Source organism: Arvicanthis niloticus, chromosome 5, assembly GCF_011762505.2.
Source record: "Arvicanthis niloticus isolate mArvNil1 chromosome 5, mArvNil1.pat.X, whole genome shotgun sequence".
Taxonomy (NCBI): domain Eukaryota; kingdom Metazoa; phylum Chordata; class Mammalia; order Rodentia; family Muridae; genus Arvicanthis; species Arvicanthis niloticus.
In genome coordinates, this window is record NC_047662.1 from 5,261,892 (window position 1) to 5,277,723 (window position 15,832).

The following is a 15,832-nucleotide window of genomic DNA, read 5'->3' on the forward strand; positions in this document are numbered from 1 at the left end:
GAGTGAAAGAATTGAAAAAGGCCAAGGAACTTGAAGACATACAGCAGCATCCCTTAGCAATGTGACATTGCTTCTCAGACTCTTTCCATTTCTGTTTTTAGCAGAGACATGCAACAACACACACACGCTTGTGCACACACACACACACATACACACACACACACAATCCCTCTGCAGTTCTGGGGAGTCAGCTGCAGGATTTTAACGAGAATGTTTGGTCATTACATTTGCACTCTCATGGACAACTTTTAATTTGATCAGCAAGACATCTTGGAACTCAAATCTTCTGTTGGATCACAGGAAAAACAAGACACCAGGAGGAACTGGAAGGGCTTCGTCTTAGGATGAAGCTGCTTTCCTTGTCATTAGGGCTGTATTCAAACATCGTGTGGAACTGTACAAATATTTATACCAAAAATATAGATAAGAACAGGCGGGGCGACGTCAGCCACACGAGGAGTGCTGCGCCTGCACCTGCGGTGACTTCCAAGAAGCTGAATCCTTGGTTCTCAGTGGAGGGCTTAGATCACCCGAGTCGTTCGAGTCCGCCTGTCCTCATCTCCTTCACCGTTCGCTTTTGAGTTTCTGTTTTGTTTTGTTTTTTCTTCTTTCTGTCCAGTTCGTTCGTCTGTCCATTTGAATCTCTACAGCACACTTAATGCAACTTTTAAAATCTGCAGGTTTTTAATGTCTTGTGAAAATTTGCAGAGGGGTGGGTGTGTGGTAAACGGGTAATGCACGGGAAATAATGAGAAACAGCTTACAGGATTTAAATTCATTTTCTTGCCCCCCACCACCTCCCAGGAACCTGCAAGGATAGTGACCATCCTGTCCCTTCTCATGGTCAGCACTTTAGTTTGTCTGCCCCACTCTCTTGCAGTGAGGATTACTTAAGACTTGGTAACGCATGTAGCCTTTTTTAGTAACCTTGGAAACCGTAGTAATTCCAAGGGATCATAAACCTTGCCTGGACATTTGCCACCTAAACGACCAGTGTGGTGCTGCATTCTGGCCAGTAAATTCCATGTTTTGGCTCTATCTCATCCAAACAGAGTGGTTTCTGTGTATATACAAAAGGTAGAAATGAGGAAAAAAAAAAGCAAGAAAATATTTGAAAGGGGTTATATTAATTGCTAAATATTTTATTCACAGAGGTCAATAACATGGCAAGATGAAATTATTTGTATAGTTTTGTCCAAATGAGCGAGAACAATGTGGATGTATTGTTTGTATATATTGTATATATTAAAACAAAGATGTGCATGAAATCAAGAAAAAGAAAAAAGCAAAGCATTAGTGGCTATGGTCTGTAAAATGAAACAAAAACTTTATTTCACTATAAGAGTACTTTATTTTAAATGTTCTGTAGAAGAACATTTTGCTAAAGCATGACCTGCAAAAAATAAAAAGGAGCTACTGTATTTAGACTTAGGAAAAGAGGCAGAGTAGCATTACTTTAAAAAAAAAAAAGAAAAAAAAGGATATGTTTACATTTAATTTTGCCTATCAGGAGTTTATTTTATTTTATTTAAAAAAATTTTTTTGCCAAAGGTGCCAAGTAATGTGAATGCTAATATTGCTTATAAAAATTAAGTTACTTTTGCAAACTAGATAATCATAAGATGGATCCTTAGAGACCTTAACACCATCCACTCACACCAACAGAGAACATTAGGATGATCAACGTTCAACAACAACAACAAAAATTAGGACAAAATGAGGAAAACAACACGTTTTCTTATCTCCTGCTGAAAATATAAATTAAAAAAAAATTAATAAGAATTGCTCACGTGGCAAAACACGGTGGAGATTGGTGTTGACGGAAGGGTGCCATGGTACAGTACTTTCCAGGTAATGAGGAGCCAAAGAAATCTGAAGCTTTCAAAGCTAACCTATGAGAGAACCAATTTTGCATTGCTAATGCCAGTTTAAAATTCCCAGGTTAAGTGTGAGAATTGGTTGGTATGAGATTTTCTTTTGTTTTTTTGTTTTTGTTTTGTTTTGTTTAAAAAAAAAAAAAAAAAAAAACATGGTTCTGGCTGCCAACCGTGAGTTAAAACTCAAGGCTTGTTGTGAAGCCTAAAAATATTCACAAATGAGCTTTAAGCTGGTGTCTTCAGAAGGAAGGTAGAAACAAAAGGATTGTGGTGAAAAAATAAAAACTGGGGTCAGTGCTCTCGGTGCCTTTTCTATAATTGTACTTGTTTTTTAATTACTTCCTTTCACTGCCAACCTCAAATTACTGTACAGTACATGTCTTTCTGCTTGTGATCAGCTTGGAACAGCGACAGCCCCACAGCTAGGAGCCACCTGTACATTTGTAAGCTGACCCGACCCAATTTTGTTTTTACACATGTGGGTTATGTTGCAGCTGTTGCAATCCTCGAACCCCCCCCACCATACCTATTATTTTACACAATTTGACCTGTCCTGAGGACACTGAGTAATTTATTTACATAAACAACTGTATTCATAACGGAATAGAATGTAAAGCCAGCTCTTTCAGAATATCCTATCTCAGTCATGGATTTGGATACATTTTACTCCATTGCTTATGGTTCAGATGACGATCACTTTGACCAGAGCAATGACCTCAGTGGATTTGCTTCAACCCTCACATTTATTTTTTTTAAATGTTTCACATGCCACATTATTAGCCGAATAAGTTAGAAAACTCTGGAAGATAGAGACTTACATAGAATTAGGAAACTTATGGAGGGGATAGAAGTAGGGTCAAAACCTACCAGTACAACTGTGAATTCTAGGTGAGGTTGAAGCGTACTTCCACTGACACAAAGCATTTCTGACCACCTTTTGTGATTGTGACTCTTAATTTTGAATATAAGGTGATAGGTAGGCGCAGCTTTCTTGGATAATCTGAATTCCCAAGTGCCAGGAGTAGGATTTCACGATAAAATTAATAGCTAATCTTATTCTGTCTCCTGAAGATTTAATTGCTATCCTTGTTACCCATTCAAAATCAGCTGTACTGTGTGAATGAAATAAAGACATTAAGATGAACCCCTTTCTGGCTGCACGGTCGCTTATGGCAGTTCCACACAGTAGTTGGCGCCCAACGGGGGGTCCCTGAGACTTGCATGTAAAACTAGTCTAGATGTCTTCTTTTTTGTAAGTTTTATTTTTGTAATTGTGCATGTAAAGCATCATTGAGTCAATGGATCTGTTGAAGAACTCAGCTGCTGGAAACCATGCAAAATGTTTTGAATTGCCCTTAAAAATATGGAAAATGTTTTCTGAATGCTTTATATTCTTTCTGCTGTAAATTAAAAATGAAGAAAATTTCCCCATATTATCTGTGTTTTGCTTTAACCTGATCTGAAATCCAAGGTGTTGAGGGTGAGGCCATAGAACTGAAAGGGTTTTTTGTTGTTGTTTTTGTTTGTTTTGTTTTTTACTTTCCACATGCAGTGTTCTCCCCATCCATCGGTTCACTTATTTCCCAAAGCACTTGATTTTTACCTACCTTCCCTGGTTCCTCAATGAATTGATTTATCCTAAATGCAGTTACTTGGAAGATAAAGATCTCAATTTTAAATTAACCCTTCTCATGTAGCTCAGAGTACCCAGGAATTCCCAAGGCTTAGGTTTAAGGATAACCTTGAACCTCTTAACCTTTTACCTAAAGCTTTTGTTGAGATCATGGGTGTGCCATCAGGCTGGGTCTCTATGTGGTTCTGGGGATCAGACCCAGGACATGTTAGACAAGTACTCTGCCAACTTAACTACACTCTTCAACTCTACTTACTGGGTAGTAATTTTTCTTTTTAAAAAGACCCTTTCCAGCTTACCTCACAAAGGTCTCCCTGCTAGGAGTTTTTCGTCACTGCTCCAGTCCTCTTCGATGCAGAGTTCTGTTATCTCTCTGGGAGTACTTCACTTCTGATCTACCTCAGAACTAGTGCCAGTTTCACACTTTGAACCTCCCACCGGGAGCCCACTGCATTTTCTGTTGACTCGTGTTTGTTTAAGCCCAGCCCTGCTCTCTCCAGCTAGTCTGTGCCCGATATCTATATTTCCACCTACCCAGAATGTTTGTTATAGCTACTACTCTACCTAGTACCCACTGAAGTGGCGCTCTTCATTGCAATACACACACACCTTTGGGAGTTACCATGCTGAAGTGGAAAATACCTTGTGTATTTCACTTAGTGAATCCACCAACTGAACTTAGTTTAAGAAACTGTTGGTATACTTTTCCACTTATATTACTCTCCCCTTTGAACAAAAGTTGAGTATCTCTTCTCTGGTAGGGCCAGGGAATTACAAAAATGAAGAAACTTACAGTTCTCAAAGCCAAGGCTCCCTTCGGGGTTGTAATAGCGTGCAATGGCAAATATTTGTCATGTGGGAAACTGAGAGGGGACTTCTCCCAAACCCTGTGGTCAAGACTTCAAATGGATGGACTTCCTCTTGCCTTTTAACTTTCTCAGAAAAGCACTTTGTCTCCTCAGGACCACTAGATTATTCTGGAACGTTAGGCACGTCCGCTGTTTCTAACATTGTCACGACCCAGACAGAGACAAGGTATGCGGGCTCAAAGAAATGTAAAACGTACCCATTCTCACTCTAAACTGCCTTTCCAGGGATAGACACAGGGCAGCGGAGACACTACAGGAAGCTGCTGTGATTGCTTGGCAGCGGAAGAGCCCAGCCTAAAGGCGCAGGCGCCGCGCTCTCGCCCCGCCCACTTGTCCACCGAGAACGCCCGCCCACTCGGCAGCGCGGGCGCTACTTCAGCGCAAGCTCTGGCCCCTCCCACTCTGGTCAGCCCGGAGGCTACAACCTGTGTTGCGCCCAGCCTGGCTCCCGTCCCGCCCATTTCCGGCGCGCCCTCGGCGGCTGAGAGCGCATCGCCGGTTCCGGTCCGGCTCCTGCTCGTGACGTCACCGCAGCCCCGCCCATCTCCTCAGTCTCGCTTGCCTGCAGAACAAGTCCGCCGACCCTCGGCCCTTCGCCGCCGCCGCCGCCGCCAAAATGTGAGTGACGCGCTGCTCTGCGAGGCGAGGCAGGCTCCGGGGGCGGCGGCCCACTCCTGAGACCCGCTTCAGGCGCGGTGGCCGCTGCTCGGCACCCGGACTCTAGTGGAGGCCTCGCGGGCCTACGCGCAGCGTCCCGGGGCCTGAGGTGGGCGGCGGCCCTGCACTCTGCCCCCGGACGCTGCGGACTGAGTCGTGGCGCCGCGACGTCCCCGAGTGCCCCGCGGCCGGCGGGCAGACGCGGAAGGGCGGGGATGGGGGCGCCGGCTGACCGGGGAAGCGGCCGCCACACCCCGCGGCTGCTTCCTCGAGAGGGGCGGGGGCGACCGTGAGCGCTCGCTCTCTGCGCGCTGGTGCTAGCAGGAGCGGGAGACCGGGAGGGGGCCGGGAGCCGAGGCCCAGGCTGAGTTAGACCAGCGTTTGGCGTCCTCAGGGGAGCTGCCCCGGTCCCAGCGCATCTTGGCCATGGGTTTTGCTTCCGTTTTCAGCCAGAACACTCTTGTTTTAAAATTGGTTTCTAATAGTAACCTTCAGCGGGAATTGATGTATATCCCGAATTGATGTATATCCCTCTACCCAAAGTTGTCACCACTTAACGATGGATCTGGTCAGACTGCTGTGCAAATGCCAGTGTCCGGTCCTCATGCAAGAGAATTAAACAGGTTCACTTCAGCCAGCTGCATGTTTCTTCCTATGTTTTAATAAGATGGTAGAGTTATTAGGCTTCAAAGAGGAAGAAAAAAAAATACATGGATAGTGCTTCCAGAGCACGATCCTTACCTGTTTAACTTTCAGACCCTGAGTTCTGTGAGACAGCCATCATCAGTGTTGTGTCCTTGGTGGTGGACACAGTGCAGACTTAAAAAGAACTGTTGTCAACCCTAGGGTGACAGTTGTGATGGAGACTTTCCAACAGAGACAGTTGCTTCAGCCACTTTCCCATTCACACAGACTTCTCCATGCACTTTGAATCTACTTCTCCATATTGGCTGTTCTGTGATTGCTCCTAAGTATAAGACAGTTTTTGTCACAAAAACAAAATAAATAAAAAAAATAAAAATCAGGAGACTACTGAGTGCCTTTAAATATCTGTGTGTCTTAAAGCAAGTTTTTAAAAAAGCACTTTATTGACACAGAACAGGTCTTGTTAAACATTTGTTTCAGACTTTGGTCACTATCAAGTGATATAGTCTTAAGAATTATTGGGGGATTATAAAAACACATTAGTACCTTTATTTCTTACTGCAGGACTTTTAAGAAATAATTGCAGTATAAGGAGTTAAGGCTGAGTCTCAACCTAACAGTTTCTACAAACAAACATGCCATGATTATGTGAGAACAGAGACAATCTCACATGTCAATCATTGTCTTCCATTTATTGGAGACAGTATCTCTTGTTCAGTGCTACACGTATCAGGTGAGCTGGCCGCCCATGTCATGATAGGAGCATAGGTATTACATGTTTGTCTCATCAAGTGCACTGAGAATCGTAATGCATCATGCTTATGACTTTATACCTTTCAGGTCTACAGGTGTGCCTTCAGGGTCCAGTGCTGCCACTGGCAGTAATCGAAGACTCCAGCAGACACAAAATCAAGTAGATGAGGTACTGCTCTGAAGTTTTAAATGTGACTTTAAACAAACATGGGAAGTCTCGAGGATTTTATTTAGAAAAAGAGTCATTGGATCTAGAAAGATGTCTTAGGGGTTAAAGTTCTAGCAGAGGATCCATCTGGGTTCCAAGCACTCTCATTTGGACCACGTAACTGCCTGTAACTGCCTCCAAGGGCGCCTGCGTGTACCTGCATATACCCACACAGACACACACATGACATTCATTTTTTTAGATGTTAGAAAAAAATCATCGATGTGTGAGCATAAATTTTGACTATATCAGAAGTCATCTTTCTAAACATGTATTTTCAGGGCAATAGTAAAGATTCTATGAGAAACTCAGACCAGTATTTCCATATTCTTTTTATTAAGATTTAAGTGTATGAGTTCTTTGGCTATATGTATGCGGACTGTGTGTGTGTGTGTGTGTGTGTGTGTGTGTGTGTGTGTGTGTGTGTGAGTGCGGGCGCAATTTCTGCAGAGGCCAAAAGAAGACATCAAAACTGTTGGAACTAGAGTAACAGAAGGTTTTCAGCCGCTTTATTGGTGCTGGGAACTAAACCTAGGCTGAACCATATCCCTACTCATATACATACATACATATATCTCAGACAGGGTTTCTCTGTGTAGCCCTGGCTGTCCTGGAACTCGAATTGTAAACCAGGCTGGCCTCAAACTAGATCCACCTGCCTCTGCTTCCTGAGTGCTGGGGTTATAGGCATTTGCTGCTACTACCACCTGGCACAATCTTTCTGCTTTTAACGATCCTGAAACTAGTTATCTTAGATACTATTATTACATCATACAGTAAGATTTTGCTGTGATGGTTTCTTTATGAACTTAATTCTGAACATTTTAGACTTTTACACTAATTCTGTCACTTAAAAACTCAAGTCCTATTCTTTTTAGAAATTAACGAAATTTTAAAGAGAATCTAGTTTTTGTTCTTTGAGGAGAAATCCCTGTAACATACAATTAAGCATTTTTAAAGTCTGTCACTTAGCATATAACATGTTTAGAATATTCAGTGGGTTGCACAGTCATCATCTTTCTGCTTTCAGAACTCTACTGGGAAGCACTCATTTCACAGTCACTCACCCCTCGGTCTCCTGGTGTCTGGTAACCTGTAGTCAGCTGTTTCTTCAGTTTGCCTATTCCAGGTGTAGCATGTTCCAGGGTCAATATTAGGTTTCTCTCTCCTCCGTGTGTTTCATGGTCATGGAGTTGTAGTCTGTGCTGGCACCTTGTTTCCTCTTTTGGCTGAGTGATTGTTTATGATCATGATTTGTTATCTCTTCATACTTAGTGGGTAACTGAGCTCTTCTGACCTCTCTGCAGATACAGTGTTGCTATAAATATCCAGGAGCCAGAACTTAAATGTGTGTTCATTTCTGTTTCATTTGGGTGTGGACCTTTCTGGGTCATACAGTAGTTGTACAGCAGCTGAGCCTGTGGTTCCCTACAGTAGCTTAGTTTCTGGCAGCAGTGTCCAGTGTCCTGGTCCTCTTGAGTTTGGTGCTGCAGCCATCCTAGCAAGAGGAGGTGGTATCTCCTTGTGGTTTTGAATTAATTAATGATTTGATTAATGATTAGTGACAGTGAACACCTTTCTGGTGTATATTGGCCATCTGTGTGTCTCTGAAGCAGTGAGTGACTATTCAAGTCCTTTACCCCTTTTTATGTTACTACGGGTTTTTTTTTTTTTTCCCCTGAGACAGGGTTTTATTATATATAGCCCAGGCCACTGCTGAACTTAAGATCCTCTTGTCTCAGCCTCCCAAGTTCCAGAATTACAGTTATGTTTCTCACACATACTTGTTTTGCAAATTATTTTATTGTATTGTCTTTCTGTCATTAACTTGAGAGGCTTTTTTATGTATTCTTCTCATCTAACATTTATCAGCTATGTAGTTCATAAATATTTCCATCTTCTGGGTTGGTTGAGTTTCACGATCTTTATAGTATACTTTGATTCAAAAGGTTTTACTTTTTATAAAGTCCAATTTATCTCTTTAGTTACTTGATTTTTTTCTTTTGTTGCTCTTGCCTTTGATATCAAATCTAAGAGCCCAGAGCCAAACCTGAAGCTGTGTGCTGGCTAGTTTTATGTCAGCTCAACACCAGCTAGGGTTATTTTAGAAGAGGGAACTTCAGTTGAGAAAATACCCCACCTAATTTACCTGTGGGCAAGCATTTCCTTGATTGAAGATTGACATGGGATACCCAACTTACTCTTGTGTGGTGCCACCCTGGGAAAGTTGTCATGGATGATGTAAGAAAACAGGCCAAGTAAGCCATGGGGAGCAAGCCCATAAGCTGCATTCTTCCGTGATTTCTACATTACCAGTTTCTGCCTTGACTTCCCTGAACTGCAAACTGTAAGAATAAATAAACCTTTTTGGCCCGCAGTGTCTTCTGGTCATGGTGTTCTAGCATAGCAATAGAAACCTAAAACAAGCTTTAAAGCTTTACTTTTTTTTTCTACTAAGAGTTTTATAGTCTTAGCACTTAAAACTTAGCTCACTGGTCTGTTCTTTCCTTATGGTTATTTAGGTATGCACTATTTGTTGAAAAGACTATTCTTTCTCCATTTGTTGGTCTTAATATCCTTTTAAAAGTTAGTTGATAGGCTAAGAGTGATGCTCAGGGTAGTGCACTTGGCTAACCTATACAAGCATCGCCGGCACCAGAATTGATCGACCAATAAATAAACTCTATAAATGTGTAAGCAGATTTCCGGGTTCTCAGTTCTTTCTCTTAGGTCTTGATCTTCCCCTGTGCCAGTGCCACAGTTTTGATTTCTAGCTTTGTGGTGAGTTTTGAAATGACTACTAGAACTCTTTCTTTTAGTATTGGTTTACTTATTCTGAGTTCTTCTTTGAGCTTACATGTGAAAAAAGCCACAGGAGTGGGAATTACATGACAGTCTTCCTGAGGGAAACAGAGCTGTTGGGATTATATTGACTCTGTAGGTCACTCTAGGAGTACCGCCATCCCCACAGTATTAAGTCTTCCAATGTGCCAACATGGATGTCGTCCCCCCGCCCCCCGTGTGTGTGTGTGTGTGTGTGTGTGTGTGTGTGTGTGTGTTGCCTTAGCCTCCCAAGTAGCAGGTATGTGATACTGTGCCCAGCTTAGAGCAGTGTTCTGTCATGTTTTGGCTTCTCTTTTTTGAGTGGGTGTAGCATATGCATGTGTGTACATGTGGTGGTCAGAGGTCAAAATCAGGGATTTTCTTCCATTTTCTCTACACCTTAATTTTTGAGACAGGGTCCTACACTGAACCCATAGCTCATCTGTTGACTGAACTAGTTAGCCAGTGAGTCTCTGGGACCCTCCTTTGCCTGCCTACCCTAGTGCTGCCATTAGAGGAGCAGACTGCCACACCTGCTTTTTTCTGTGAGCATTGCATATCCAAACTCAGGTCCTCATGTTTGTGCAGCAAGCCCTTTATCCACTGAGCTACCTACTCAGTCCGATGTATAGTTTCTTTATTCTGCAAGACTTCCAGCTGCTTAATTAAATATGTTGCTTGTAATTTTATTTTGAGTTTTTGGTAAAGACACTGTTAATGTTCCTTTTGGATACTCGATGCTGCAACTTGACTGAATTTATTCATTGTAGATTTTGAAAAATTCTATTAAATATTTTTAGTGTGTGTGTGTGTGTGTGTGTGTGTGTGTGTGTACTGACGATGTAAGGTAGTTCAGCAGGCACAGGTATGCTATGGCATATGTGTTGGAGGTCAAAGGACAACTTTCTTGAAGTTGGTCCTCTTCCACCTTGTTAAGGTGCTGTCTCTTTTATTTCTGCCATGCTGTGCTGTGAAATGCAGGATAACTGCATTTCACATAAGCGATCTTGCCTTAAGAGTATACGGATTACTGATGGGCACATTATTTGGCTCTAAAAATAATTGGGGGTGGGAACACACAGTATATCCACCACATGCAGAGGTCAGAGGACAACTTGCAGGAGTTGTTTTTCTCTTTTCATGATATGGGTCCCAGGGGTTGAACGCAGGTCATTGGACCTACGAGTCATCTCTGCCGCCTCATGTGAAGGAGTCGTAAGGGTTCTCTGTAGAGTTTCTTACATGTGACATAGATAGTTGTTCTCCTCCTTTCCAACCCGGATGCCTTTCTTCCCTTGACTAATTGCCCTGACCAGGACTGCCATTGTAGTGAACAGCCACGACACTGAAGCATCCTGTTGTTCTGCTTTAGATCTTAGAAGGAATTGAGTCTCTCACCATAGCGTGTGATACTAATGTGGGTTTCCCTGTAAGTGCCCAGTATTGAAGTTCCCTTTTATTCCTGGTTTGCTGTATGGATTTATCCCAAAAGCCTGGGCCTCCTGTTTAAGTGAAAGTTTAGCTCAACATAATAAAGTACTGACCTGGAAAAAATACAAAGTGCCCATAGATGTCATGTGGAGTTTTGTTCTTCCTCTCTTTTTTGTGTAACTGTGATTATGTCCATTTAGGTGGTTGACATCATGAGAGTCAATGTGGATAAGGTGTTAGAAAGAGACCAGAAGCTCTCGGAGCTAGATGACCGTGCAGATGCACTGCAGGCAGGTGCCTCGCAGTTTGAAACAAGTGCTGCCAAGTTGAAGAGAAAGTATTGGTGGAAGAACTGCAAGGTAATACTCTCTTGACAGAACTTCACAGCAGGCCCTCTCCATTCCCCTCGTGTTGCACAGGCATCGTATTGCATGTGGTAACTCTGGGCAGTGGGTAGAATGTGCACCAGCTGTGAGGCTACATCCCTTCTCCTTTCCACAGCTGGGACTCTAATCCCATGTTTTATGGCTAAAGTTAGAAGACATGCAGAATCAGACTGCCCAAAGCAGTCACAGGTAATAGACTGCAGCCCAGGTACCTGAGAACACACTGATGGGGTGTTGGCTCTGATGCTCAGTTTGCTGCCCATTCTGGGAATGGCTCCAATTTCAAAAGTTAAATGCCAAGAAATCCCATGTTGTTCAACAAGAGGAGAAAGCAACATATGAATATCATCCAAAGCATGAGAATGTCTGTGATCAGAGCTCAGATACTTCCTGTCATGTTTTGTTTAGAAGGGACACTCTGAGATAATGGGACAAGATCAGGAGCCTGTGTGGAAATGTGTCTTTCCAGGGGTCACAGAGGATTGGAATACACTTCTGAAGGCCCATAACTAATTTCAGGCCTTAACTGAAAATATAAAGTTTAGGCTTTAGAAATGATATAAATTATTCCACACTGTAGTAGTTGTGACAAGCACTGTCTGTTTTGCAATGTTGAATGGATCTGTCTTGTTCCAGATGTGGGCGATAGGGATCAGTGTCCTGGTGATTATTGTCATCATCATTATCGGTGAGTTACCATGGTTATAGATGTTTGTCTGCAGCAGCAAAGAGTGGATTCAGTCCAAGGTTTAAATATTGTTCTTTATCAAATATTTTTGAATATTTGAGGGTGTTTTGAGATGGTGGTATTGAGGGAAATTTGCGGTAGGGTCTCAGTGTTCGACCCAGGCTAACCTTTAACTTGTGATCCTCCTGTCTCAACATTTTAAGTGCTAAGATTATAGGCATATGCCACCAAACTCATCCTAAATATTTGAGTTTTTGTAATTAAAGTCTGGTGTTTTATTTAGATAGGTGGAAGGATGGATGGTTGGATGGATAGATGGTTGGATGGTTGGATGGATGGATGGATGGATGGATGGATGGATGGATGGATAGATGGATGGTTGGTTGGGTGGTTGGTTGGATGGATAGATGGATAAAGGATGATGCATGCATTCATCCTTTAAGAATAGCAAATCTCATTCTTTCTGTCTGATCAGTTTTTTCTCCTATGCAGTTTTAGTCTATTTCCTTTCGTTGAATGTAGTGATTAGCTGAGACTGCCTTGATCCATCCCTGTGGTAGATGCTCTGTGGCCTTGGACAAGCAATTGGGTTTGTCTGGACCTCAGTGTCCTCATGAATAAAATAAAGATAGTAATGGTCTCCACCTTGTGTTGTTAGGACAAACCTGGTTACTACATAAGAAAGTACCTGGTATAGGAGAACAGAAAGTAATTATGTAAATAATGTATATAGATAGCACATAGCTACTACCACCACTCTTGCAGCTGTATATTAGAACTCATTCTATTTCCAGTCCAGTCTATGGGAACATTCTAGCAAAGCATGCCTTTCTTTGCTAGTTCATGTTAGTGGGTATTTCGTTTTCCTCTTTTGATTTCCGTCTTCCCCAGAACCCTGTAGCATGTAAAGAAGCTACCAGTAGAAAATTGACCAAATCAGTTTCTCTTTGTCCCTGTTTAAACAGTAGAAATCCCTACTGAGTATCTACACAGAAAGACTAAACTGCCCTTTTCATTGTTTCTAAATTTTCCCTGCCTCTTAGTGTGGTGTGTCTCTTAATGAAGAACAGACGAAATTGAAGCCTTCTATTCAGGATCTTCTTCGAGACTTTCTACTTAGAACCTGCTGTGTTATCGAGCTTACCTATTGGTTTTTTTTTTTTTTTTTTTTCCCTCCAAATGATTATTTTTGTTAGTTTACATACAGTTTAGTGCCTAGAAAATGTGCCTTTGTTTTTCATATACACTCCAAACTGGAGGTGTGACCTCCCCTGCCCACATTTTGCACAGTGCCTTTACAGATTTATGGACTGGGAAAAAGGACTTGTGTGTTTCATAGTGCTGAAATCTAGGTGGATATTGTCACTGATGACTTGTGGATTCCAGGAAGGGGATTTTGTTCAAGTCAGCTGTCCCCACATCTGACATTGTCTTAAAACCACATTTTGGTAATTAGATTCCCAACTTGGACCTTCCAAGAAGAACACTACTGCCCAACAAAAATCGGTGACAATAGCAGGGTGTGCCTTATTTTGATAACGAGGTAACTTTTCATTAAGCATCCCCTCCATTTGTAAGCACTACTGACCCGCTGTATTTAAGATACTAGTGAAGAGCTTGTGCTCTTACGTTAGATATGAAAATGTTTACTTTCTTGTTCTTGTTGTGTATTACTTCTAAAATAGTATTTTAATCAGAAATAACCCTTTAAGAAGTTTTTATAGAACTATGACCAAAGTTTCTATTTTGCCAAAAGTTAAATACAAAAAAAATTGTCCATAAGTGTGTCCCTAATAGATAAATTCAAATAAGTGCCAAATGTAACTCAAGTTGCCCTTTAAGAAAAAATGTTAATACTGTGTGAGCCTTCAACATCTTAACAGTCCTTGCTGTGGAATGCTGTAGATAAGGCTATTCATTCTGGTGTGGTTTCTTTCTAGAGCTTTAGAAGTGAGCTCACATCACACCTGTAGACAAGATACTGTTTTCAGACTGCACTAGGCTGTGGTCTCTAGTGTGATGTGAGCAGCAGTTATGCAGCCTCACAAACGCATCCGTCTGCACACAGTTCTAGAAGACTGTTGACTGCTTTTACTCATGCTCTGTATTATGCTTGAGGTGAGGCATCGGTCACTCCTAGAGGATCGCTAACCAGAGATGCCTGTTGAACTTAGGATGTAGCCATTGCTGTCTGAGACAATTTTGCTGTTTATATGAGACTTTCATTAAGGTTTGGTTCAAAGATGGGAGTTCAGACAGGATGAAATTGAGGAAGTGGTGAAGGGCAAGCTGCTTGCCTGTGGCAGTGCCACTAGAATCTCCTGAAATCTGTGTTTGTGTGCAAAGCAGCATTAGTCAAGATGTCATAGAATCTGGTTCTGGTTTTTTTTATCTGTTCACCTAACATTACTGAAACAATATGACTGTTGAAGACATGCCTTGCTGCATCAGCCTAGGGCCTCTGTCCTGGTCTGCCCTACAACTTTGGTGCTGTCTCCTCATACTCTGTCCCATGTAACTCATTGGCTCCTGTATTAACACAGTAATACCTCGCTTCTCTGTGCATTTAGCTGGGACCGTTCCCACTATGGTGACCGGAATAAAGTTGTTTATTAATATGATCCTGTGTCTTGTTTCTTGGAGTGGGGGGATACACCTGATGTATGTCCTAAACCTCTGACCCTTGATGCTCCCCCCACCCTCTGACAAACTACCTTTTTTCTTATCCATTCTCCTAGGAGCACATATTCCGTGAGTAGTTGTAGATCTCACCCTATGTTAGGGTTCTCTAGAGCAACAGAACTGACAAGATGAATATATATTTGAAAAGGATTTTTAGATCGGTGATATGGTCTACCTCACACTGAAGAGGCTGAGAACCTGATAGCTGCTGAGTTCATGAGGCTGTTCCTATCTGGCACACGGGCCTGGAGGATTCCTGGAAAACCTCTGGTGTTGAGCCCATGTGGAAGCCCATGATAACATGTTGAGTTCTAGTAACAGCAGAGTGCAGCGACAGTGGGGTAGATTAACTTGCCTGTGAGTCAGGGCATGCAGGCAAAAAAGCAGAGCTTCCTTCCATTTTTTTCTGGGCTGCTACCAAAAGTTGCTGCTACATTTAGGTAGCAGTGTCTTCCCCACTTCACATATCTGAGCAGGCAAATCCATCAGGAATACCTGGCAGGCTGCCTTTTAGTTGATTCCACATCCAACAAAGTTGACAACTGGAACTGACCATCACATACCTTAAATGAAAAGTGCTTTTCAGAGCAGAGAGGAGTCAACTGATTTGCAATTACCAGACCAGTCAGGATTTGGCCATCAGATTTCTAAACTATGGTCTACTGGAAGAGAGCTGACCCTGGTACACCACACAGCCACCAATCAGGTAAACTTGGATAGGTGAGGGGTGTTCCAAATGTGTGGCTTTTTTCTATATCTGCCTTCCTTTGAATACATTTCACCTTATTCACGCACTCTTCCAAACAATGTAATATAGACCAGGTAGGATTTTGTTTATGTTTGCAACACAAAAGTCTAAATACTTTTCCCTAAGCACAAGCCCAGTCATAGTCTGGCCCTTCCTTTCTCACCTGTTCTCACATCCATCACTTCAGGTTCTTAATGACTAACCTGCTCTGCACAAGGATGGCCTGGCAGGGGCAGTGCTGTTCAGTTCTGTTAGCCCATCCCGGACCCCAAGGTATCACTCAGATTCATTCCCCTTCTCAGTTGCCTTCCCTTATCCTCCAGCCTGTTCGCCAGGGCTCTTCCCTCCCTCCTTAACCTTTGTCCTTGCCATTCCACTAGCTTATTTCTTACCAACATCTCGGGCTTTCTTGACTTTGAGGCATCATCTGTG

The 15,832-nt window shown here is 42.4% G+C and overlaps 2 protein-coding genes across 9 annotated transcripts in view; both read left to right on the forward strand.

The window, feature by feature from the left end:
* Camta1 (calmodulin binding transcription activator 1) overlaps positions 1–3,310 on the forward strand; it is an 837,099-nt gene extending 833,789 nt beyond the window's left edge. For all 8 annotated transcript variants that reach the window (XM_076933680.1, XM_034503401.2, XM_034503404.2 and 5 more), the window contains one exon: positions 2–3,310. In XM_076933680.1, coding sequence (XP_076789795.1) covers positions 2–34 — 33 coding nt within the window. In that variant the 3' untranslated portion in view covers positions 35–3,310. The remainder of the gene's footprint in view (position 1) is intronic.
* A 1,537-nt stretch (positions 3,311–4,847) lies between these two features.
* Vamp3 (vesicle associated membrane protein 3) lies at positions 4,848–14,591 on the forward strand. Its single transcript, XM_034501926.2, has 5 exons — positions 4,848–4,997; positions 6,522–6,603; positions 11,097–11,255; positions 11,919–11,970; positions 13,014–14,591. Coding segments are annotated over exons 1-5 (312 nt in total). The 5' UTR covers positions 4,848–4,995; the 3' UTR covers positions 13,031–14,591.
* The last annotated feature ends 1,241 nt before the right edge of the window (positions 14,592–15,832 follow it).

Coding starts and splice junctions, on each gene's coding strand:
- Vamp3 (XM_034501926.2), top strand. Junction 6,604..11,096: donor CACAAAATCAAGTAGATGAG/GTACTGCTCTGA, acceptor ATGTCCATTTAG/GTGGTTGACATCATGAGAGT. Junction 11,256..11,918: donor ATTGGTGGAAGAACTGCAAG/GTAATACTCTCT, acceptor GTCTTGTTCCAG/ATGTGGGCGATAGGGATCAG.